The 26531-nt window shown below is 42.2% G+C and overlaps 1 protein-coding gene across 1 annotated transcript in view; it reads left to right on the top strand.

Annotated features, from left to right (window-relative positions):
* Positions 1 to 26531, top strand: part of DNAH11 (dynein axonemal heavy chain 11) — a 319948-nt gene that overhangs the window by 126748 nt on the left and 166669 nt on the right. Inside the window, exons 35-42 of the mRNA XM_082693790.1 lie at positions 2440 to 2556; positions 7248 to 7386; positions 11811 to 11903; positions 13112 to 13306; positions 14216 to 14293; positions 16211 to 16343; positions 19719 to 19846; positions 20917 to 21065. Coding sequence (XP_082549916.1) covers positions 2440 to 2556; positions 7248 to 7386; positions 11811 to 11903; positions 13112 to 13306; positions 14216 to 14293; positions 16211 to 16343; positions 19719 to 19846; positions 20917 to 21065 — 1032 coding nt within the window. The remainder of the gene's footprint in view (positions 1 to 2439; positions 2557 to 7247; positions 7387 to 11810; positions 11904 to 13111; positions 13307 to 14215; positions 14294 to 16210; positions 16344 to 19718; positions 19847 to 20916; positions 21066 to 26531) is intronic.

Here is a 26531-nt window from a genome sequence, read left to right as displayed (position 1 = left end):
TTACTTCAGAAACCTCCCAAATATCTCCAGAGCCTAAGAACTTCTAATGTGATGCCATACTCTAAAAGATAAAACATGACTGGCACTTGGGGTCTGATGGCTTAATTTGAGAAATAAGTATTATAGGGGTGCCTGGGTGGCTCCGTTGGTTAAGCACCTGTCTCTTGGTTTGGCTCAGGTCATGATCTCAGGGTCCTGAGGTTGAGCTCTGTGTCAGGCTCCATGCTCAGTAGGACATGTTTGTCCCTCTCCCTCCCCCTCTCTTCCTCCCTGTGCTGGCTCCATCTCTGTGAAAAAAAAAAAAAAAATTAAAAAAAAAAGTATTATAGCACTCAATTGTGGTTTTCCTTATAACATTTTTTGTATACGAGGCAATCTCATTTTTCTGGCCTTCCCACTTACCCCCCCACTTCTTAGGGTATTTTGCTGAGCTAGTTGTCTTGTCCACAGGAACACCTCAGTCTCCCAGTGAGGGACGGCTTAGCTAGCCCCTTGAAACTGTGACTCTGTTACAGAGGTTTCCAGATTTTGTTGATCACATCTGGATATTTCCTCCTTGTAGAAAACTCTCAATCCTTCTGCGACATGGCTCTGGGATACCAGTTGCCTGTGACCACGTGGCTGCTCCCTTACCTGCCCCCACTCTGAGGCCACGTGAGAGAGGGTAGATTCTTTCCTCTTTGTCCCTGCCTGCATATTTTTAGTTTTTAGTCAAAATCTTAGCATTTAACGTAACTCTGATGTCATTTGAGACCGTCCTTTCTAATGGAGACTTATGTAGCTGACCCATACAAGGGTTCCTGGACACTCCCAACCCCACTTACAAGTCGTTTGCTCTCTGTCCATGTCTGTGTGTATGAGTTGTACCTGTTGATTGCATGCTAGCCCATGGGCAGAGGCCCAGGCTGCTTTGTGGTTTCATGCATTTCATTACATGCTCTTTACATCCGAGGACTGAATCAGTAGGGCCGTGCCTCAGTGAAGCCCACAGGCATCTTGCTGGCTCTGCCCCCTCAAGGTCCATACTCTTGACTGTGGCTGTTCCTACTGTGTCTCACTGGAGAGCAGTCAGGGACCCTGTTAGACTAGTTTTCTCTCTGTGAGCAGCTCTGCCAGGCCTGTCTGCCTTCCCTGGCCGGATCGGCTAGGAATGAAGGTTTCTCCACTCCTACCTTGGCTACACAAAATCCATCTTCCCTTAACTGTCTAGTACCTAAGAAACTCTTTGTCCTAAATATTGTGCTTGTCTCTTCACTCTCTACGCTCTGACATCAGCCCATCTCCTTGACCACTTCAGCCCTTCTCTGTAGCCCTTTTCTCTCTCTCTAAGAGAAGATCTTACACTTTGTCCTTAACTGTCATTTGAAAGTTTCCTTCTATTTGTCCCTCACTTTGGCTCCTCCATCCTTAACTGTCATTTGAAAGTTTCCTTCTATTTGTCCCTCACTTTGGCTCCTCCATCCATTGCCCAGTCCATTGCCCGGGCTGTCGACAGTCTAAGTGGGCCCTTGCAGATGTTCCTACAAATCTTTCCCTGCTTCCCCAGTGCCTTTAAGTGATGAGAATAGTAATAGTCATAGCTAACATCTCTTGAGTATTTACCATATTCTAGGCATTGTCCTCTTAGCCATTTATATGTATAAACTCTTTTATAAATTTTTTTATTGAGAGAGAGAGAGTGCAGAAGTAGGCAGAGAGGCAGGCAGAGAGAGGGGAAAGCAGGCTCCCTGCTGAGCAGAGAGCCTGATACAGGCCTCAATCCCAGGGATTATGACCTGAGATCATGACCTGAGCCAAAGGCAGAGGCTTAACCCACTGAGCCACCCAGGTGCCCTGCATAAACTCTTTTAATCCTCATTTAATTTAACAAGGTGGGTAAAGTTCTTATCCACCCCCCCTTTCCTTCTTACGAGGGAATTAGCATGTGTCTAAAGTGATAGAGCTGGTTTCCAAACACTCACAGGCTGGTCGTCAGCAGGGACTTGCTGCATAAACGGGAGGAAAGGTAGGAGGGAGTGAGCGGGGACGGTGAGCAGAGTGAACCAAGAAGCCACTCTCACCTCGCACCATGGGTATTTTCTGTCTTCATAGTATCCCATTCAAGGGGCCGCAGCCCATGTTGAAGGCAAAATGACATCACCTTTCAGTTAACTGTCAACATAGTAAAGTCCTCCTTTCTCTAATCCAGCCTGTATGGTTGTGCTCAAATAGAAAAGAGTTCCTGCCATATTTGTAACTCTTGGTGGGGAAGGGAGTGCATTTTTAATACTCATGCTTCAAAACATCTTCAGAATATGTATGCACAGGAGTTTCAAAGAAAATCCCCGGGAATCAACAGCTCCCTAATAATACTTTGCATTTTGCCACGGTCTGCATTTGTCAATGTGTTGTCACATTCAAGGAGCTCGTTTAATTCTGTCAACATTCTTCTTATGGTAGATTTGTATTTCTCGGGGAAGCCGTCACACTGAAGCCATCCGTTGGAATATTTATTACTATGAACCCAGGATATGCTGGTCGAACCGAATTACCGGAAAATCTCAAAGCTCTTTTCAGGCAAGTGTTAAGCTGGGCGGTTTAGCATCTGGAACACTCATGCCACCTAACGTTGCTGGTTTGCACTGTTAAATGATTTGTTTTTCCTTGTGAATCCCTATGGAGAACCTCTTATTATATCTTTGGATTCCCTGATAGCAAGAACTTTGGTGATGATGAATGAACTCTTTTGAAATATGAAGCCAGAACTTAAAATCATTACTTAAAACTTACAGGGTACATTTGAACACTTAATACCAGCTCTGTGTTATACATAATATTATTTAAAGTTTTTAGCAATTATGGAATATTTAGAAAATATAGGAAAGAATAAAGAAAAGGTGATAGCTTTACCACCCAGAAATGATGATTGTTATATTTTTTTCTGGTCTCTTTACAATGTAGATTTTATGGAGTTAAGATACGAGGTTAGGTACGATTTTTATTTACTTATGGTTTAATATTTTGATATAAGTAGTTTATCGTCTTATCAGAAGTTCCTTAGAAATGCTCCTTTATGTAACTTCAAAATAGTGTCTCTCATGGTTTGTCCATAGTTTTCTAAACTGTTCCCTGTTTTCTGGCATGAAGGGTTTGTGTTTTTCTTTTCGGTTTTTTTATGATCATAAAAGAGCAGACTATAAACATCTCTTCACCAGAAGAGTTACTTTTTTCAGATTATTACCCAGAACAGATTCCTACCTCTGGAACTACCTGGTGAAAGATTAAAATATCTACTGACGACCTGCTTTCCAAAAATATTTCACCAACAGACACTCTTATTAACAGCCCGTCAGAGAAGCTGTGCTGTGTCTGAACCAGTTATGTTTAACTCCGATTGTAAATCAGCGCTGCTCAGGTATACTTTCCTGTAAGAAGATGCGCGCATCTCAGGTTACAGTTTGTGAAAACGTCACCTCAGTCACAGTGCGGAATATTTCCGGCACAGCCAGAAGTTGTCTTGTGCCCCTCTGAAGTGAATCCCCCCACACCATGGAATGTGTTTTCTGGGCCTTGAGGTTGAGGGCGTCTTTCCTAGAGCTAATGTCCAGTGGAACCGCCCAGTGTTGACTTGTTTGTGTTATTAGCCTCTTTCCTGGAACACCAAAGTTGGGGGATTCTTCCCAGTTGAGTGTCGCAGGAGTTCCTCTTGGTAGTTGGTTAACACTCTGTCGTGGAGACACACTACCGTCTGGGTCTTTTCACCAGTTGGTGGATGCTTGGGTTGTTTCCAGTTTGGGGCTCTTAGGAATCAAGCTGCTGTGAACATTCATCTACGATCTTTGTGTGAACATACATTTTCTTTTGGGTAAATATCTATGAATGACGGCCGCATGGTAAATGTGTGTTTGACGTCATCAGAGTCTGCCACTCTGGTTTCTGAGGGGGTTGTACTGTGTTACACACCTTCTCACCATCAGTGTATAAGAATTCCACTTGCTCTGCGTTCTCATCAAAACTTCGTACATGCAGTCTTGTCGGTTTTAGCCAACCCAATAGATAAGTAGTGGTGGGTCATTGTGGGTGTCGTCTGCTGCAGTTCCATGATGGCTAATGATGTCGAACATTTTCTTGCATAATGTACCGGCCATTCCCACACTTCACTTCTGTGAAGGGCTGTCCTTTGTGGGCTTCCTTAAATTCTTGTGTCACAAATATTTTTTTTTCTCTTCACTTGTGGCTTGTCTTAACTTTCTTAATGGTGTCCATCAAAGGTAGCAGTTTTAAATTAGATGAAGTGCAATTTATCTGTTTGCTCTTTAAAATAGGCTAGTGAAGAAAGTTTGACTAATCCCATGTTGCAAAATTTTTCAAGTATGTGTTCTTCCAGAAGTGTTGTTTTATAGTTTTCATGTGTTTTCTCCTTTTTTCTGTTGAGGTGCTGGATGATACTGACTGATTTTTCAAATGCTAAACAATTCTTCAATGTTATATTCCTGGGATAAACTCTACTTGGTCAGGAGACCAAGCCTTTTTGCATGAAAAGCCTTTTTATATTTGTTGCTGGGTTCCATAGGCTACTACTTTTTTAAGGATTTTGAAATCTATGCCAGGAGGGATGTTGGTCTGTAGTGTACTTTGCGTATTATCTTTATCTGGTTTTGGCATTAGGGTGACACTGACCTTGTGTAATGAGTTGGCCATTTTCTGATCTATTTTCTTGAGTTTGTGTAGGGTTGGTATTATTTACCCCTTAAATACCCGATAGAATTAGTAAATTAAGCCATCTGCGCCTAGATTTTCCTTTGTGGCAGTTTTTTTCAGAGCTAAACTCAATTTTTTTAGTAGATACGGAGTCATTCAGATTTTTTTTCCTTCTTGAATTAGTTTTGATAATTTGCATCTTTTAAGAAATCTCTCCACATGATCTAGATTATTGAATGCATTGGCATTCATTTATGATATTCCCTTGTGATCGGTCGTGAGGTTCTGTGGTCCATGTGAGTCGTGGGTCATTTGTGTCTTCTCTCCTTCCCTTACCTTGTTGAGCTAGAGGCTTGTCTGTTACATTTTTAAAGAGCTCTCTGCTGTTCACAGTATATATTGTTGTTCACTGTCTGCCTTAAAAAGGATACACTGCCTAACCTATAATGTAAGAACCTCTAGTTTTTAGTGGGATTTCTTTTGAGTTTAAAATTTGCTTGTCCATCCATCTGTTTAACCATGTTTCATTTGTATTTTCTTCTCATTTTTATACTTTAAAAATGAGCTTTATTTATTAAGAACTTCTTTTGGCAGATAATAGGAATATTTAAACTGAATTCTTTTTCCAGTTACCTACTCTAGCGTGCTTTACTGAATATTTTCCTTTCCTCCTAGATGCTTTGTCAAGCATGGCAGCTCTGTGATGTCTGTTTTTCTTAAAAAATGATTTCAGAGAATAATATCGTAGCAATGTCATGATTATAGAATAATTTGATTTGAAACTTAAACCTCTACGCAGTGTTTTTCCATTTGCCTCCTGGTTCATCTCCTGCCTGTTTTCACTTGGGTCTTTAAGCTTAAGCTTGAAATTGTTTGACGACATTTTCCTGAACTTGGTTTAACTAAGGGCGCATCACTGATGTTGGGATGCTAGTACTTGCATCTGCAAAGGTTGAAGGACAATTTGGATGACGCTAGTAGCGTTTGTGAGTGGAGGCAGTGTGCCTGAGCCTTAAGAGCCCCATGATTCCACCCCTGACCTGCCATGGGGCCTGGGGCATGTGCTCACCCGGCTCAGAACCTTGGCCTGCACCTTGGCAAAATACAGGTGAGAAGAGTAGCCACTTCCTAGAGTTGTGTGAATTAAGGGAGAGAGTGCGTGAAAAGCCTGTAGAACCTGTACAGCAGGAAGAAAGTGCTCAGTAAATTCAAGTTACAATAGTAATGTATGTACTGGGCCAGACAACTTACTACCTTTTCTGTCCCCTATTTCCTGTTGATCTTTACTGCTTCTATTGTATGATAGAGTACAAAACGTGGAGGAAATGCGGGCTTAGTTTAAATAGAAGGACTCGGCGCAGATGCCAAGAAACAGGCATGTTCAGCGTGAAAATTAGATATGCATGAAGCCGACTGTAATTTTATCTACAAGAGCAGGTGGATGAATATTACTGGGCTGTGCACTTCACGGTGTCTAAAATCCCAGGCTTGCTTACTTACTTGGTTCCTCCTTTGCACTTCAGTTGAATGTAATTTTTTTCAGACGTCGCTTTAAATGGCAGTGGTCTTTGGGAAAGACTTTCTGGAAGTCTCCCTCCAAAAAGGGGATTTAAACGTGACATTTCAGTAAATTTTTATCTTAAAAGTCTAACCATGGGGCACCTGGGTGGCTCAGAGGATTAAGCCTCTGCCGTCAGCTCAGGTCATGGTCTCAGGGTCTTGGGATCGAGCCCCGCATCGGGCTCTCTGCTTGGCAGGGAGCCTGCTTCCCCCCCACCCCCCGCCTGCTTCTCTGCCTACTTGTGATCTCTCTCTCTGTGTCAAATACATAAAATCTTAAAAAAAAAAAAAAATGTTAACCATGCTGGCCTCAGGAGGCGGCACACCAGAACTGGCCCGTACCACCTGGAAAGAGCCCATGGTTAAATTTTCATTGGAACTTAAATTTTGGAGTTTGTGGTTAAGCATGGCTGCTGATAGAAACTAAATTATATGGCCTTATGGTTGTACGCAAAACGCATCGCTGCCTAATTGAATTTCTGTGTTTAGTATTGATGCTCTCAGATCCTTTCTATCTATTTTGTCTGCATGGTGGTGTGCTACTGTGCCTCTCTTCCCAAGCCCATGTTGCTAGATGGAGGTTAGCCATGCTGGAGGTATTTATTGCATGGAAACCAGCAGACGTTCTATTTTGGAGAGCTGGTCATTAAACATTGACAAGCCTAGCGCTGGCCACGGGTAAAGGTGGCCTCTATCACTGGATACCACATCCCTTTCTGCAGGGACAACTTGTAGGAGTGGACTGGATATACTTAGAGATTTCCCTTAAACTCCTACACCCATTCTTCTGCCTTTTTCACACATTCCATAGTTGCCTACATTATCTAGTAACAAATGGGACATTTTTTTAGTTGAAATGAAGGGTCTTGTTAACTGTGACGGACAGAGGTAATTGTGAGTTGCTTGGGAACGGTGAGAATATGCATACAAATTAATCACTTGATTTCAGCAATTTGTACTTACTACCTTATAACATTAGAAAGCTGATTCTCTTACTCACTTTTTAGGCCCTGTGCCATGGTGGCCCCTGACATTGAGCTAATTTGTGAAATCATGTTAGTGGCTGAAGGGTTTGCAGATGCTCGTTCATTAGCCCACAAGTTCGTCACGTTGTACACGCTCTGCAGGGGGCTCCTCTCCAAGCAGGTGAGTGGTTTTTCCCTTTGGCTTGGTTTTTACGTCCCATTAAAACTGCTTTGGAAATATAGATGCTGGGTAGTCTGTCACTCACAGGACGGTTAGATGTTTTAGAGTAATTTTTTTTTATTTTCTGTAAAATTTTGAAAATCTTTATTGTACAGTTCTAAATTTTTTTCTAAAATTAAATTTGAGACATTTTAAGTTGACCATTTAAAAAAAATATTTTATTTATTTGAGAGAGAGTACAGGAAGTGGAAGGGGGGGTGGCGAGGGGCGTGGGGAGAAGCAGACTTCCTACTGAGCAGGTAGCCAATTTTGGGATGGGCTCGATCCCAGGACCCCAGAATCATGACCTGAGCTGGAACCCAGGATCGTGACCTGAGCTGCAGTCAGACACTTACCTAGCTGAGCCATCCAGGTACACCTTAAGTTGATTGTTTTATTGGAACTTTGTACAGTTTTTAATCGATGGGCTCTGTGATTTTCTTTAACCTTCAGCAGTGCTGTAATTATACATGGAATTTTATGATGTGTCCTTTTCTTGGTGAGAACATTATTTTCTAGTAAGGGATGGCAGGACTGTCCATAGAGTCAAAAGAAGTAAAAGCTGATTTTCCGAAGAACCCCTCAATAAATTTTAAATGAAAAATTCCTTTGTTTTGGTGGTCATGTTTTATTTGCAGGTGGGGTTGGCTTCTTTGTTTTTTGTTTTTACTTTGGCTCTGTAAGTCCCTAGTCTCTGAAGTGGGTCAAACTTACTCTTTACTCTCCTCACTAGCTTGGATTTTTTTCTTTTCTTTTTTTTTTTTTTAGTATAGTTGAAAATGATGCTACATTCATTTTAGGTCTGCAGCATAATGATGCGATATCTCTATATGTTATGTCGTGATCACCACAAGTGTGTCTGCGCCTGTCACCCTACAAGGCTCTGCCAGTACCACTGACTGTATTCCCTGCGCTGTGCCTTTATTCCTGTGCGGTCCCTAGCTTCTTGATCTTTCACCGAAGCTGCTGATGTTCTACAGAAACGAGTATCAGTATCAGTATCAGCCTCGTTATTTTTAAATTCAGCTTCGTGGCCACCTTTGACTTCAGTCTTTTTTTTTTTAAGATTTTATAATTATTATTATTATTGACAGAGACAGAGATCACAAGTAGGCAGAGAGGCAGGCAGAGAGAGAGGAGGAAGCAGGCTCCCTGCTGAGCAGAGAGCCCGATGCGGGGCTCAATCCTAGGACTCTGGGATCATGACCTGAGCCAAAGGCAGAGGCTTTAACCCACTGAGACACGCAGGCACCCCTTTTGATGACCTTTCATTAATTCCTGGTGACATTATTTTGCAACTCTTCCAGCATGCAAGTATTAAAATGCCACAGTTAGAGTCACATAGTTACCTGTACTGACAGAGGTACTCATTCTAATTACCTGTTGCTGAGGCAGAATTTGGGATGTGAGAGAGAAATTCATGTTGTCATTTTAGATTTACATGGTGGGGGAAATCATAGTGAATTTAATAATACAGAAAAATGTTTATGACAGCGTTGCATGCAGAAAACAGCATACCAAACTAGATGTGATATACAACTTACATGTGCTTTCTATTTTAGACTCTGCATTGTATACATGCTTACACACACACACACCCACACACACCCACACATATATGTATGTATATAGATATACATATGTTTGTGCTTTTTAATTTTTGTCTCTGGGTATTAAGACTAAGTATTTTTTATTTTTCTCCCTGTTTGTAATTTCCTTTTTATTTTTATTTTTTTAAAGATTCTGTTTATTATTTATTTGACAGAGAGATCACAAGTAGGCAGAGAGGCAGACAGAGAGAGAGGAAGGGAAGCAGGCTCCCTGCTGAGCAGAGAGCCCAATATGGGGCTCGATCCCAGGACCCTGGGATCATGACCTGAGCCGAAAGCAGAGGCTTTAACCCACTGAGCCACCCAGGTGCCCCAATTTCCTTTTTATTTTTGCAAGGAGCTCGTTTTAATTTTACTATGGGCAGGAGTTAGAAGAAAGGGATGTCACTGAACCCAAACAACACAGAGTTGCAACCACATCTATTCCCTGTGGTCCTGTTTAAACATTTAGTGAGCATTTCCTATATCCAAGTAATATGTCTGTTGCCAGTGATGAAGAAGGTAAACAAGAGCAAATGAAGCAAAGCCCTGAGTTCGGAGGACTTGGGAGATTTGGTTTATGTGAAATAAAATCACGAGAAGTTGATCATAGGTAGAAGAGGGAGGTGTTGGGAGTAAAAGAAGGGTTGCGAGAAGTGCTCTCCGACTGGGCCAGTGTCATGGATGAGATGAGGGAAGGCAGAGAGACCAGGACAGAAGGGCTGAATTAGGAATACTCGCTGGTACTTTTCTAAGCTGGAGGGATGGATTTAAGAAGAACCAGTGGATGTCTTTTTAAAAATAATTATTTGTTTAAGAGAGCATGCCCATGTTGAGGGGGACGGGGCAGAGGGACAGGGAGAGAGAGAATCTCAGGCAGACTCCCCGTTGAGGGCAGAGCCTGATGTGGGGCTTTGTCTCATGACCCTGAGGTCAAGCCATGAGCTGAAATCAAGAGTTGGACGCTTAACTCCTGAGCCACCCAGGGGCCCCACCCGTGGACATTTTTAAAATTCAAGTTAATTTTTATTTAAATTCAATTAGTCAACATGCAGTACGTTACTAGTTTCCAATGTAGAGTTCAGTGATTCATCAGTTGCGTGTAACCCCTAGTGCTCGTCACATCACGTGCCCGGCTTAATGCCCATCACCCAGTTACTGCATCCCCGACCCCCCGCCCCTCCAGCAGCCCTCAGTTTGTTTCCTGTAGTGACCAGTGGACGTTTTTGGCCGATGGAGTGAAGCAATGAAGATGGTGAAGATTATTGTAGCGCTTGTTGCATTCACATGCTTAGGAGAGTCTCCAGATCCTCTTAAACCTGGATCCGCAATTTCTTCTACCTCCTCTCCTTTAATGTTCTTACTGCACTGACTCAGCACCCCTCTGGCCTCCACACTCCTGGCTTTCCCCCTTCCCTCCTCACCACAAGCCCTAGTCTCCTTCTGCACCAGTGGCTCTCCACTGATTATTTTTACCATGACCCACGGCAAATACTGCTTATTCTGTTGAGCTCAGGAATGCAGCCATGTGTGTTATATGCATAGCTGTGAAACAAGAATTTTCACCCAACACTCCTTACCTTTCCTATTTGTAGTACATTCTGGTATTTTTCATTCTATTCTGTTCTGTTTTATTACCAGCAGAAATGATGGTCAAGGCCTACTAAATTGAATTTACTAATGCACTAATGGATTGAAGAACATATTTATACATGGATATATTGTTTCACTGCCCACAAAGCATTAACTCGTTTCATTCCTACAATAGCCCTGTGAAGTGGTTAGATTCATTTATGTGCCTTTTTATAGACGATGATACTTGGAGAGGGCAGTGATTGTCCCACAGGCATTGTTGGAAGATATCTGAAGAAGAACCCAACTCTGTGGGTTGTAGATAAAAGGCAAAAGACAGTAGGCCTGTTTTATGTGATCAGCCCGTTAACTCATTGTCCCCTTCCTGAGCACGTGTCCTGGGCAGTGCCGGGACCTAGAAGACAAAAGGGAATAGATCTGGGGTCTGTTCTCCAGGAGCTCTGAGCCTGTGAAAGGCATCTTCCATCGAGATTATGTAAAAGTCTCAAAGGAGAGGTACTATTTTATCACCAAGTTTCAATACTATAGCTTGGACTGTGTTCAACACCAACATCAGTGCTAGAGCATCCGAGTGATGAAGAGAAAGAGTAGGGGCGCCTAGTGGCTCCGTGGGTTGAGCCTTTGCCTTAGGCTCAGGTCACAATCTCAGGGTCCTGGGATTGAGCCCCACATTGGGCTCTCTGCCCAGCAGGGAGCCTGCTTCTCCCTCTCTCTCTGCCTGCCTCTCTGCCTACTTGTGATTTCTGTCAAATAAATAAAATCTTAAAAAAAAAAAGAGGTAGAGTACTTAGGCCAAGTAGAGATCTGAGCCTGGGAGGGGTGGACTCACAGGACTGTCCACTGAACTGAAGAAGTGGGCCATGGTTGGAGGTGAAAACGCACAGGTAGTTCAACTCCTGAGTTAGCAGGTTTCTGGGGAGAAGAGCCGGGAAGGCAACTGGAGCCTGGGGCACACGCTGCAGCTCCGTGCTGTGGGCAGAGATCTGCTGACAGAGGCAGAGAGCCAGAGGGAAGAGGCAGGAGGAAGCTGAAGGGACATGGTTTCCACAGTTGCAAAGAGGAGAGGAAAACACTACTCCATACCCTTAAAGCGTGTATTTATCTGAACTCTTTTCTTAGAGCTTTTGGCTTCTACCTCTGGAATGAGAATCTTACTCCCTCACAAAATTTTTGAGAAAATATAACCTATGTTTTGATTTTTAGGATCATTATGACTGGGGACTTCGCGCTATTAAATCTGTGTTGGTTGTAGCTGGCTCTCTGAAACGAGGAGATAAAAATAGACCCGAAGATCAGGTACCGCAGTGCTGACTTGGTTCTGGGGCGTGAGTGGCTCAACAGCTTCACAGAAATGAGAGTGTATACCTGGAAGAGGCGCCGTGCCTAGAGCAACTTTGAACAAACAGAATCTCTGTTTCTGTAGAACATCCCGAGGACGGGCATTTCTTACGTTATTAAGGATATGACTACAGGAAGGAAAAGGGGGCTTTCTAGGCGCTTCTGAGGTAGCAGCTACAGAAAATATTTTAGCCATCATAATCACATAATTCAGCAATCACTGGTTGATTTCCTCTGAGGAACATTTAGAAAATCTGATTAATTGATTTGGGAAATTAATCCTGAAAAGTCAGTGAAAACATAATCTCACGGGGTGAAGTGCGTCTCTTTCGTGGGCATAAGATGAGCGTGAGGAATGGAATGGGAAGAGTGGTCGCCTGACACCAGTGAAATGCTCAGGTGGTTAGTCACAGCGGCTGGGGCGGTGTTTGATCCCAGCTGGGGGATAGAACAATAACTGCTGCCTTCTCTAATTTTTTTGGAAGCATTTTTCCTTTATTAAAGAGTGAGAACAGTGGCTCTGAAGCACTGTATATATTCTGTATGGCTTCAGAAGTTGAAAACAATCTATTCCTGTGAGTTTCTTTTCGTGTTAAAGGACACTTACATAATTTCTACTTCCAAAATGCTTTCCTCTTCCTCTCAGTCATAATTCTCTGCTGGGTAGGATTTTCTTGCCTTTCTTTGCTATGTTATCAGTGTTTTTGCATCGCTTATCTCTTTCTGTAAAAGTCATGCTGATGTTCAAGTTACTGCTTTTAAAATCTAAAGCCCTCTTTGGTTTTCAGCCAATACAAGAACAAATACCCACACTAAAAAGGGTTCGGTTCGCAGAGATTCTCTTTGAAGACAATGAGCTGATAGGCCTGGTTAATTATATCCTGGAGTTTGAGGATTAAAGAGGGAAGAGCCTTAGACTCTTTGTCAAGATCAAAACAGTTGCCGGAACAGAGCCTGCTCCCTGACTTGAGTCTGAGGTTTGGGATACCAGCAGAGCCTTCTGGCGTTCTGATACATGAGCTTGGCAGCATTTACCCTTCCTGTAGATAGGGCGCCATCCTAAGGGAGGACCAGTATCAATAGCCTGTGCTTTGGGTACAAGGTTTGAAAATAACGTGTCTGGTACACCCTGTATTGGCTTCCTCAATAAAGTGTTTTCTTCCTAGGTACTCATGAGAGCACTGAGGGACTTCAATTTGCCTAAAATAGTGACAGACGACCTTCCCGTGTTTCTGGGCCTGGTTGGTGACCTTTTTCCCGCCCTGGACGTGGCCCGGAGGAGGACGCCACACTTGGAACAGACAGTCAGGCAGGCCACCTTGGAGCTCCACCTGCAGCCCGAGGAGAGCTTCATTCTTAAGGTAAAAGCAGCGTGTGCTTCTCATAGCAGCTCTAGGGATTTGCCGTGAGAACGACTGCATTTCAGTGGTCTTTAACCAAAACAGGAACTTACGTATTCCGCGGACCTTTATGCAATCTTAATATTTTCTCTAAAGCATTCTAAATTGACAGGCTTTATGCCAGTTAAATAGAAATAATTATTTTAGAGTTCCATTCTTGAGTAGGGATATGATTCAGTCACGCTTCTAAGTGTGAGCATACTTTTCTTCAGGCCATAAAAATTTCTTTGCTGCTCCTGGTGACATGCACCAGAAATCCCTTTTGCTCTTTTTTCTCTCCACCTTTGAGAAACTTACAAGTAAATCCTTAGTACTTGCTTTTAGTGGGGAAAGAAATGTTGACACGTATGACATCTGACTTAAGGGCTTGTGCCCACACATGCTCAATTTGGGGGTAGTGAATACGCAGATGTTAAAACACGCTTAGAGAGTATCTACTTTAGATATCCTGAAGGAGCTAAGTCGTTGCCCAGGTGTAGGTCAGTAGCCTTGTACTGTTTTGGTTCAACACTTTGTGAAGAGGCAGTGGTTTTGTAAGTCATGCCTTCCATGTGCCGAGGACTAGTGTACCTTGCCCCGCCTGAAGCAGTGACTCGCCAAGGAATGGTTTCTCTCCGTTCATCCCCCAAGGTTGTACTTGGGGAGATTCAGGAGAAACTGTGGTTGGCACAGGTCATCTCTTTGAACTCTTCTGGAACGTCATTTTGTTGGTGGGAGCTGGCTTGAGTTGTCAGCCAAGAATTAAGCCTGAAAACGGGTGGGGTTTTGTTTTTGTTTTCAGGGCTGGGGGGTGAGGTTCTTGGTTGTGTTTTTTTGCTTTCTTTTGAAATGACCAACTCACTGAAGGAACTGGTGACTGTTTGGTCACAGGTCGTCCAGCTGGAGGAGCTGTTGACTGTGCGGCACTCGGTCTTTGTGGTTGGAAATGCAGGCACGGGCAAGAGTAAGGTATGGTAAATTGCCCGTTTGTTTTCACCCCTGGAAGGAACACGTTTTGGTCGGGCATATTTTCATTTCTATTTAAGCATTCCCTTTGCCGAAGTCCCCCATAATTTTGAGTTAGAATCTGAGACTCTAATACAGCTTTTTTGATCCAGGGATGCTTTTTTTTAATTCCCATATTAGTGGCAGGGAGAGTCAACACATAGAACCTTGTGCTGAAATAGGAAGAGTAAGCTGAGAGAATATTGGGCTTTCCATATTCATCAAAACTACTTTTTTCTCTCTCCCAAGTTATTTTAGATTCTCCTTCCCATATCAGTAAGAAAAACCCAAATATTTTCCTTCAGTACTTTCTCAGAAAGAGAGCCCTCTATAGGGGCAAAAGAAATGTTGAAAAGCAAGGGAGACAGCAAAACCCACATTTTGGAGGTACCTGTTATGTGCTATGCTGGATGCCTCACGTATGTTTTATTGTGCACGGTGATGGTATGCTCTGGGTATTATTATCTCCATTTTTACCTCACTGCTTGATTTTGTTTGATCTTACCGATAATCCTGGCAACATACTTATTTTCTTGGTTGGCAGACAGTCTATGCAGAACTGCCTGCATTTTAATTCAGGGTGCTTGGGTATAAACATACTGAGTAGCCAAGGACTAAAAATAATCAGACTGGGCATATGAGACTTTAGAGCATGGGTGTGTATAGAACTTGCCAGGATTTAGATCTGAACCCAAAGTGGAAACAATTGCAAAGGGAGGCCTGGTATCAGAATTTTCTAGTGAAAAATGTAATAATTGAAATATTGAAGTGGATAACTGATAGACCTGTAATTATTTTGTTAGAGGAAGTTTCAGATGTGGGCCATGGTTCAGGGAAGGATAAAATTAAATTCTATAATTTCCAGTAGATTAATGGTTTCTAAAAATACAAGCTTAATATTCCTAAGGCATTCAATTTCTTTCATCTAGTCTCCGCTGATTGTGTCCCAGCCAACCTTTACTTAAGCTGATAGAACTAGAACACTGGGGCTCAGGGCCGGGTTACATAGCCACTTACTCTTCCAAAGTACTTGGCGGTTGTTGATCAGTCCTCTGGAGACCTGTGGGTCGATTAGGATGATGCAGCTCTAAAATAGTAGCGGTGGCTTTTCAGAGAAGGCAAAAAGGATATTTGGGGGAGATGACGGAGCTAGGGTGTCAATTACTTAAACAGACCTAGAAAAAGCGTCTACCCGGTGAATCTTACCCAAGCCTTCTTCTTCTCAGGCATCTCGATCAGAGTTTCTCGGCTGTGCTCATGGTTGCTGTGCTGGCTCAGATTACTCTTGGTCATGGAGGCCACCCCGTACATTCACTGCAGGCTCTTGAGTAGCACCCATGGCCTCTGTTGAGTAGCATGCCCTCTTCCTCAAGTGCAGACCATCTCCATCTGAGAACCTCAGCTCTAGGTCACCGGGTATTGGAACATCACGGGCATCACCTGGGACATTATTAGCCATCCACATCCTCAGTCCCACCCTAGACCTGCTGCCTTAGACTCTCCAGGATTAGGCCCAGCCATCTCTGTCTTAACATCCTCTAAGCCATTCTCCTGCACCTACGTACAAGCAGCGTGGATTCCCCCACATGAATGAACACTTGTTGACTTATTTGCCCATGTGGCTAAAAATATTAAATGATAGAGTGACTTCCTTTAGTCTACATGGTTCCAAGAATCCAGTGAAGAGATCCTTAGAGACGGTAGGATTACATTTTTCAAGATGGGAACGAAAATGTGCACATGCCCGTTTTCCCCCATACTGATGATACTCAGGATGTCTAGGAACGTACCATGAAGAAGAAAAATCCTTTAGAAATGATTTGCTTTCCATTTGCCTTACGGGAGTATTAATTTTCTTAGCTTTTTCCTTCTTCCCTTCAGATTTTGAGAACATTGAACCGAACATATGTTAACACAAAACAGAAACCTACTTGGACTGACTTAAACCCCAAAGCTGTGACAACAGATGAACTCTTTGGTTTCATACATCACGCTACTCGAGAATGGAAAGATGGCAAGTAGTAGTTCCCCTTTACAAGTGCTAACGTTTTTCTTACCCAGAAAACCATTTCTCAGTTCAGGCCAATTTCAGTCAGAGTTGTAGATTTACTGTTTATGTGTCAGCATTATCGGAAATGGAGCAGCTCACAGCAGCATTTATAACCGATAAATTAAAACCAGATTTGAATAAGTGGTCAATTTGTATTCGGCAAGTTTGCACACAGCTGTGTATTTTATCCCATGTCAGTTACGTCGGGGCCCCCTTGTGAAGCAGGCAAGAAGTGAACTTGAACGCCTCAAGAGAATCTGTGAAGTATGGGATGCAAGACACAGACTCTGAGTTTCAGACAGACACTATTGTAGGCGTCAGAGACAGAAGTTAATGGGACATGTTCCTTGTCCTGAAAGTGTTTGCAGACAAACAGATCCTCTTGTTAAAATCTTACTTCCCGTTTCAGTAAATGCACTAACCTGGGCACCATCTTTGAGTCCTTTCTTCCTTTCAAGCTGTGCATTTAGCCTCATAGCAAATCCTATAGGCTTTACCTTTAATCTGTTGTCTTCCAGTACCCTTTGCCTTCTCTGCCGCTCCCGTCAGCCTGGACTGTCATCACCTATTGTCTGTATTTGTGCAGTCATCCCCGCTCTTGTCTCCTTGCAGTTCATTTCCCACACAACAGAGGGCGCTCCTGAAAATACAGATTCTCTGCTTGCAGTTTCCGGTGGGTTCCATCTCCCTTAGAATCCAGCCTTAATCCCAGGTTTACGAGGTTCTGTGTGATTAGATCCCTCCTCCCTCAGCTCTGGTCTCGTTTCCTATGCTCTGTTCCTCACCTACCATCATCCATGCTCTCTGGCCTCCTTGCTCCTCCTTGAACATGCCAAGCGTCTTCCCATTGCGGGGCCTCTGCACTTGATGGTCCTGCTGTTGGCAGCACTATAGGTAATGTGTGTGTCTTAAGGTAAGGAAGTATCTGGTCTTGGTGCCACCTCAGAGAAGGCTTCAGTGAGGATTCTGTCCATAGGAGCACGCCTCACCCTTCTTGGTTTTCTTACCATGTGTGTGCCTATTTCTATAATTTGGGGACAATCGAAACTGGTTCTTGGCCTTTCTGTCATTTTTTTTTTTTTAAAGGATTGTGGCATGAAAGGACTAATACCAGTTTATGCTGAAAACCTGTGTAAGCCATTCAGATCTGTGATCATTAGGAAAGGTGGCCGTTTTTTGTTTGTTTGTTTTTAATGAGTCATAGTAGTAGGTTTTGCATACTGTCATTTATTTTTGGACAAAATGCTTCACAGGAAACAAAACATTCCACGTATGTGCATCAAAACAGTTTTTCTTACAATATTATATACTTGAGTTTTGAAAAAGCAGTGATTATTACATACATCATGTAATATACGTAATACCTGAAAAGGACTGTGGGTTTAAAATATTTTATCGGGGTGCCTAGGCGGCTTAGTCGGTTGGCCATCCAACTCTTGGTTTCAGCTCAGGTCATGATCTCAGGGTCCTAGGATCGAGCCCCATGTCCGTCTCCATGCTCTTTGGGGAGTCTGCTTAAGGATTCTCTCTCTCTTTCTCTCTCTGCTCCTTCCGCCCACTGTAAGATAAATAAATCTTAAATGTTTTTGTCTTCTCATCTTATAAACTACTAAGCCAATCACCAAATTTCTCAAAAAAATGTAAAACACCTCTGAATTAGCTTCAGAATTCTATCCCATGAATATTGTTGTAGAAAAACAGAGAAAGGTAAAATAAACTAGTATTTGGCCTAAAATAGATAATGTATGTACATGGAAAAGGATAATGTCTTTCTTTGGTGTAACATACATGTATGTTAGCCCCTATAAGTCCCCACACCTGTTCTTCGAGGAAGCTACTATCTTTATTTGACATGTGGGAAAGCCTCAGAGAAGGTCAGGCACATCCTCACGGGAGTGAAACTTGTTCATTGGTCTGCAGTCCAGGCGTAGCTCAAAAGGTATCCCACATTGCCCATCAGAAAGAGGAAGCCAATGTACAGCAAATTTATTTACCCTTTTTTAAGACTTTATTTATTTATTTGAGAGAGAGTGTGTGTAAGCGGGCAGAGCGGCAGGGAGAGGGAGAAGTAGGCTCTCTGCTGAGCAGGAAGTCCCACACAGGGCTCTATCCCAGACCCTGGGATGGTGACCTGAGCCAAAGGCAGACATTTAACTGACTGAGCCGCCAGAAGCCCCAGCAAATTTATTTACTTAATAAAAGAGCTTCCTATAGAAATAATGGTTTATTTTAGAAATAAAGAGCATGTAACTCCATACTCTATTAGCTTTTTAAAAATTCAATTAGCCAACATATAGTACATCATTAGTTTTTGATGTAAGGTTTAGCGATGCATTAGTTGAGTATAAGACCCAGTGCTCCTCACATCACGTGCCCTCTTTAATGCCTATCACCCTATTACTGCATCCGCCTCCCACTACCCCTTCTGCAACTCTCATTTTGTTTCCCAGAGTCAGGAGTCTCTGATGCTTTCCCTCCTTCTCTGATTTCTTCCCATTCAGTTTTCCCTCCCTTCTCCTATGATCCTCTGTACTATTCCTTATATTCTGAATATGAGCGAAGCCATATGATAATTGTCTTTCTCTGACTGACTTATTTCACTTAGCATAATTCCCTTCTGGTTCCATTCATGTCATTGTAAATGGTAGGTATTCATCCTTTCTGATGGCTGAGTAATATTCCATTGTGTATATGGACCACATCTTCTTTTCGCTTTTCTTTTCCTTTCTTTTTTTTTTTTTTGAATTTTATTTATTTATTTGACCAACAGAGATCACAAGTAGACAGAGAGAGGAAGGGAAGCAGGCTCCCAGCCAAGCAGAGAGCCGGATTCTGGGTTCGATCCCAGGACCCTGGGATCATGACCTGAGCCAAAAGCAGAGGCTTTAACACACTGAGCCACCCAGGCTCCCCTGGACCACATCTTTATCCACTCATCTGTTGAAAGGCATCTTGGCTCCTTCCACAGTTTGGTGACTGTGGACATGGCTGCTTTGAACATTGGGGTGCAGGTGCCCCTTCATTTCACTACATCTGTATCTTTGGGGTAAATACCCAGTAATGCAATTGCTGGGTCATGGGGTAGCTCTAGTTTTGACTTCTTGAAAAACCTCCATACTGTTTTCCAGAGTAGCTGCACCAGCTTGCATTCCCACCAAAAGTGTAGGAGGGTTCCCCTTTCACTGCATCCTCACCAACATTTGTTTTTCCATGACTTGTTAATTTTAGCCTTTCTAACTGGCATAAAGTAGTATCTCATTGTGGTTTTGATTTATAGTTCCCTGATGGGGAATGGTATGGAGCATTTTTTCTTGTGGATCATTTACTCTGAATGTGTAGGTCTCTTCTCATCCATTCTGCGAGAACAAGCGAATCTTAAGCACGAAGGACCAAAATGGATCATCCTGGATGGAGATATTGATCCCATGTGGATTGAGTCACTAAATACCGTCATGGATGACAACAAGGTGAATAATACCTTAGTGCTAAACAAATACCACACCCGGAGTGTAAGAAGATCTGTTCACTTGTTCATTGGAATACCAGTTTTTAATCATTAGCCCAATGTTCTTCATGTAATTGCTATTTTGTTAAGTGGCACTATCCTGATAATGCTCTTAATTTTGTTGTTAAAGAGTTGAAGGGAAATAACGTTTTTCTTGTCTGCATAAATTTAACCACCTTTAAAGAAGGATGGATACCTGAGAATTTAGTTCATACACACCTCACCATTTTCCAATGGTGTCTAACCATTAGAACTCTAATTTGTCTGACCAGACAAATTATTATCTTTGGTTATATATGCAGTACTTGGATAATAAAAGGGTGAGTTTGTGCCCGTGTAAATTGATGGAATTTAGCTATTAGAATTAAGTAATTCCAATGGCTATAGAATGAGTGTAAATGCATTTCTAAGCATTTTTGCTGTGGCTAATCCAGCATTCCCAGCAAAGACAAAACATGATAGTCCAGGCCCGTGAGACACCACTTAAAGCAACACAGGGTCTATGGTTAGGGTTAGGAGAAAGAAATAGGCAATCATCCTTGCTACAGAACAGAATTACGAACCCCCTTAAATTAGCGGTAATTACCGCTTTCCGCTTTAAGACACTGTTCATCATAAAATGTAGGTCTGAGATCTTTATACTTGCATGAGTTTCTCTAGCACAATTGATAATTGTGGTATTTCAGATTCTAAAGAAAGTTTGTTTTTTTGTGGTATTCAGGCCTTTTCATGTAATCAACTCTTAGAACAAATATCTTCTGTTCAGTAGTAATTACTGCAGACACTTAGTGTTTGGCATGAATGAGTCCGTGTTGGTGAGTTTGTTCCTCAGGGGTCAGTGAGCTCCCGTCTGGGATTAACTGAGATCTTTATTCACACCACTTTTCCAACTCGGGAGAGCGAGCTCATCACTTTTGGCACTTATACTGAGGGGGGTGGCCAGGGAGAGGGAGTACTTGATGTTCTGAGTTTGCTGCATAGCCTTTGCCCCCCAGTGGCAGCACCTCTTTCACACTGTGCTGCTCTGTCCAGGTGCTGACCTTGGCCAGCAATGAGCGCATAGCCCTCACCCCCTCCATGAGGCTGCTCTTTGAGATCCACCACTTGCGGACTGCAACCCCAGCTACTGTTTCCAGAGCAGGGATTCTGTATGTGAACCCACAGGATTTGGGCTGGAATCCGTGAGTACTGCTTTTTTTTTTTTTTTTTTTTTTAATTGTGGTAAAATATACGTAACAGAAAACATTTTCACCATGTTTAAGGGAACAGTTCAGTGGCAGTAAGTACATTCACATTGTGAAACAACCATCACCCCCTAACTATCTCCGTAACTTTCTCCATCCTCCCCAGTGGAAGCCCCATACCCATTAAACAGTAAGCACCCAATACGCCCTGCCCTCTGTCCCTTTCTCCTTTCTCCCTCTCTGAATCTGATCCTGCTGCATACCTCTTGTAACTGGAATCATATGGTAATTGTCTTTTGTGGTGGCCTTATTTCACTTAGCATAATGCCTTCAGACTTCATCCATGTTCTAGCATGTTCCAGAATTCCCTTCCTTTTTAAGGCTAAATGATGCTCTCTTGTACATATGCAGCACGTCTTGCTTATCTGTTTAGCCGCTGGTAGATACTTGGGCTCCTTCTACCTTTTGATAGTTGCAAATAATGCTTTTGTGGACATGGGCATACAGGTGTATCTTTGAGTCCTTCCAGTTATTTTGGATATATACCCACAAGTGGACTTTCAAGATTGTGTGGTAATTCCATTTTTAATTTTCACTGGATCCACCATACTGGTTTCCATAGTGGCTGCACCATTTTGCCTTCCCTCCAGCTGTGTACAAGGTTCTAATTTCTGCACATTCTCACCAACGCCTGTAATTTTCTCTATTTTTTTATGACAGCCATCCTAATGGGTGTGAAAATGTATGTCACTCTGGTTTTGATTTACATTTCCCTAATAATTAGTCATATTAAGCATCTTTTCATGTGCTTATTGGCTATTTACATATTTTCTCTGGAGAAATGCTTATTTCAGTTTTAAATCTATTTCGGTTTTGTTTTTATTTTGTTGTATTTCTTTTTTCAGTCTTAGTTTTAAAAACTGAAATTTTGGGGCGCCTGGGTGGCTCAGTGGGTTAAGCCTCTGCCTTTGGCTTGGGTCATGATCTCAGGGTCCTGGGATCAAGCCCCGCCTCAGGCTTTCTGCTCAGCAGAGAGCCTGCTTCCCCCTCTCTCTCTGTGCCCACCTCTCTGCCTACTTGTGACCTCTGTCAAATAAACAAAATCTTAAAAAAAAAAAAATAAAATAAAATCTGAAATTTTATGTGATCACTTGAAGATACAGTATTAGTAAATAAATTGAAAGCTAATTGAGCAGGCTAATATAATGAAATTAGCACCTGTATGCCTTTGTCAGTTTTACAGGAACATTACCCTATTCACACCTTGTACATGTTAAGAATTCAGTGTTTGTTGAATAAGTGAAAAACAATACTAGTTCATATGGAGCACTGAGATATAAATAAATCATTTCTATAAATATATTAATATGTCATATAAATGCATGTATGTTTGTACATACCCATAGAATAGCCATACACAAATAGCGGTAATGCTTTGATTCAGAGCAGGTTGACTGTGCCCACCTGCTTACTGTTCAGATGCTTGCACTTTCCAGAATTCATCCTGGAGGTCATGCGTTGGTGCCTCTAGCTTTCCCACTGTGAGCTGCAGAAATGATGTTTGATCTCCGCAAGTGACACATGCTTGGGCCTGGTGTGCTACTGGGATCAGAATCTTCTGTTGACCCTCCACCCTCCTCTGTGACCCACTCTGTGACCCGGAGGCTGTCTAGGCTGTCCAGGCTAACTCCAGAGCCACTTCCCTGGGCTCCTTGCCCTCTAGCTTCTGGTTGGTTTGGCCCATGAGGGGCCCTGGCAGGAAATGAGAGGGAGAGAGAGGAGAGTGAGGTCAGGCTATTGAGTTCCCTGGCTCCCTCCCCGCGGTGTCACATCAGGATAACTATGTCCTTCAATGGCAGGTCACTCTCCTCTAAAATGTCTCTGTAAGATCAGTCCCTTCCACATTGTGACAGTCCTTCATTCCCTTGTCCCTGCAGGCACAGGTCCACTAACCATTCCTCAGTTAATACCTGTGGCATGGCTTTCTCCCTTCGGTTCCCTGCTCCATACCCACCTTTGCCAATATCCTTCTAGATTCTTCCCTGTTACCCTGATTTAAGGATAACTGCTGTTCCCTGCCAGGTGCTTGGCGGATGCACTTCTCTAGGCTGCTTTCTCTGGTTCCTGATTTGTTCCTACAGGTCTCATTCCTTGAGTCCACAGCAAAGTAGAGCCATGCCCAGGCTTCTGTGTTTAACAGCATTTTATTGGATCTTTCTGGGGGCAGAGTCATTTTCAAAAGCCTAAAATGGAGAGTTCTTGTTGAGCTAATAGGTCCTTTCCCTAGCTAGGATTTGGACTGTCCTCTAGGATGTTTCTATGGGTTTGGGGCTGGCTAACAGAGTATCTCTAGTACCCCTTCCCCTTGATCCCCTACCATAAAGAGAGCAGAGGCATCTCCACATCCCCTTTCCTTCAAGGGACCCCTCATCTCTCTGGGTGTGCTCTGACTTCAGTCATGAACCTCACAATTCCCATGGTCTCAGCAACATCACATGGAGATTCGTGCTAATAAAAGCTATCTAAATCCTTATTTCAAGAAGGACTTTTATCTAGTAAGTCAGAGTCTTACTTGATTAGAAAAAAACAGTTTGCATTCTTACAAAAGTTACACAACTCTGTCTTCACCATTACACTTTATTTTTATGGAGGGTTTTTGCTTGATCTAAGGTTAGTGGTTAAGTTTTAATTTTCATGTGTGTGACCACAGAAACATTAACCAAAACAATGGAAATTTTCTCTAAAGGATATTTTTATACTTATACCTCCTACCACCAGAATCTTTATTTTTTTTTTGATTATTTATTTATTTGAAAGAGACAGATATAGTGAGAAGAGACCATGAGCGGGGAGAGGAGTGAGAAGCAGGCTGAGCAGGGAGCTGGATGTGGGGCTCCATCGCAGAGCCCTGGGATCACAACCCAAGCTTAAGGCAGATATCCAACCAACTGAGCCACCGAGGTGCCCCCAGAATCTTTAAACAAACTACAAAAAAAAAAAAAAAAACTGTATTTTTTGGATTAAGGGATGTTTTCACTTCATATTTATTGGATATATTGCTACCTTACTTTAATGTCATAATTTTAATTATGGGATAGCTTTGCATGTATTGACTCATTGAATCCTTAATTACCTTCTGAGGTAAAATTATCAAACCAGTTTTCCAAACCAGTATCTTTGGTCTCAGTTTTCCCCAACTTTTTAATTTGAAAGTGTTGAAAATTATAGAAAATTTGAAATGGTACTAGTACACTATATACTTTTTCCCTGCAGTACCACTTGTTAGTGTCTTATTACGTGTACTTTCTCTCTGAATGTGCACACACACTCTCTCTCTCTCTCATGGCTGTAAAGGCATATTTTCTCCTTGTACTTACTTTTGCAAAACTATCTGAAGACATTAAGCCTCTTCACCACTGAGTACTTGAGTATCTATTCCCTAAGAACTAGGAAATTGTCCTATGTGAAGCCAGTACAATTAACATACCTAAGATATTAGTTCTGGATACAGTAGTATCTGATAAACAGTAATTTTTCAAATTTTCTCAGTTAACTGAGAAATTTCCTTGGTAGGCTTTTTCTTTTCTTTTTTCTTTTTAATCCACTGTCACCATAAAGATCATGCATTGCATCTACTTGTCTATATTTTCTCCTTTAATGCGGAATATCCCCCCACATTTTTCTTTCATGACACGGACAGTTTTGAGGGTAATCAGTCTGATGCCTAGAAGAGTGACCCAATGGTGGTTGCAAGTGGTGACTCCCTAATTCATTCCTTTCTATTTACATAGATGAGGTGACATTTCCCTATAAAAAGTGCCTCCTCCTCTTTCCTCCTAATCTCCTCCCTCACCCCTCCTCCTCCCTTTCTTTTTCTCTCGCTTTCTCAGTCCCACTCCCCCTTTCTTTCTTAATGGACATCATTTTCTGTTCATGGTTTCTTTTCTTTTAGTTCAGTGAGTTATAATGCATTAGCAACATGATCATACTGAACGCTAGCTTTGTCCCAAATGTGCCAACAAGAGCCCTTTCCAGGCAGCCCCTTACTTGTTCTTTTTCACTTTTCATCCTCAGTCAGTCTTGTAGCGCTTGACTTTCAGGCTAACCAGCATGATTCAGGCCCCTTTCATTCTTTCTTTCCTTCACCCAATTCAATCATTGCTCCAAGGAGCCAGAAGGAGCAACTTTTCGTGTAAGGAATGGTATTTAGAATCCAAGACAGTGATGCTAGGTGTGCTCATTGCTACTGATAGGTCATTGCTTTTAGGCTCTTTCAGTGACCAGAATTAGGAAATCCATTTTCTTAATTCATATTGTGGGAAATCCTAAGTTATTGTGGATAGTAGAGATGATAAAATATTTTGTTTATAGTGTCTCTGCATGATTCGTTTAAGAACTAAAGGTAGTGTCATTATCATGTAAGCTTCTTAGATATTTTGTTGAAATTCACTGAGCTACTCTAAAAAATTTTTTTATATCCACACTTAACAGACACAGAACATACCAAGTCACACAAACATCCTTAAAATCACATGAACATGGGACTGGTTGTCAAAACCAAATACTATTCTACTTCTCAGTCCTAAGTAGATTTACTAGATGAATGCTGGACAGTTCACATGTGTCTGTTGAGATCTTGAGAAACAGAGAAAGAATGGGAAATAGAAGAAAATTTCTAAAAAATAATCAAGACCTTTTTCTTATTAGAAAGGGATGAAATGCATAAAAAGGAATGAAGTGCATAGAAAAGGAAAAAGCAAACAGGAAATGAATTAAATTTTTTCAGAATTAAATTATTTAAATCACTTAACTTAAAATTACTTAAGTCGCTTAGCTTAAAATTATTTAAAGTGAACATCATTGAAAATGAGATCTACCAAACGGTATATTACTCAGCTTCTAGAAAATGATAGGAAAATGTGGGACTATCTCCGAAATTTAGTCTGATTCCCAGAGATTACTGGAAGGTAACTTTTGACAACCCACCTTTAGATCATACTTATTCCTTTATCACTTTAATGGATAAAATCCTTTTGATTTTCTCTCTCTCATCCTCTCACTTGCATTGGATGAGCTTGTTGTCTTTTTTTACTTTTTTAAGGTTTTATTTATTTGAGAGAGAGCGTGAGTCTGGGGGGTGGAAGGCAGAGGCAGAAGGAGAAGCAGGATCCCCGCCGGGCAGGGAGCCCGATGCACAGCTGAATCCCAGGACCCTGGGACCATGACCCGAGCTGAAGGTAGAAGCTTACCAGACTGAGCCACCCATGTGCCCCGAGCTTGTTGTCTTCCACCCCTGCAATCCCATCCTTGCATCTTGGCAGCCTGTATATATTTGCAAACATACGGATTCAGAAACCATCGACATTCGCTGCCACTCAACATGTTGTAACTTGGGCCATTGTTCCGGGCCACCTGTGAATGACGAGAGAGGCTGTATCTTGATTTGAGGGGCCAGTATATAAC

The sequence above is a fragment of the Mustela nivalis genome (genome assembly GCF_964662115.1).
Source record: "Mustela nivalis genome assembly, chromosome: 12".
In the NCBI taxonomy this organism is placed as follows: domain Eukaryota; kingdom Metazoa; phylum Chordata; class Mammalia; order Carnivora; family Mustelidae; genus Mustela; species Mustela nivalis.
The sequence above is the reverse complement of the archived record's forward strand: the minus strand, read 5'-3'. Positions and strand labels throughout refer to the sequence as shown.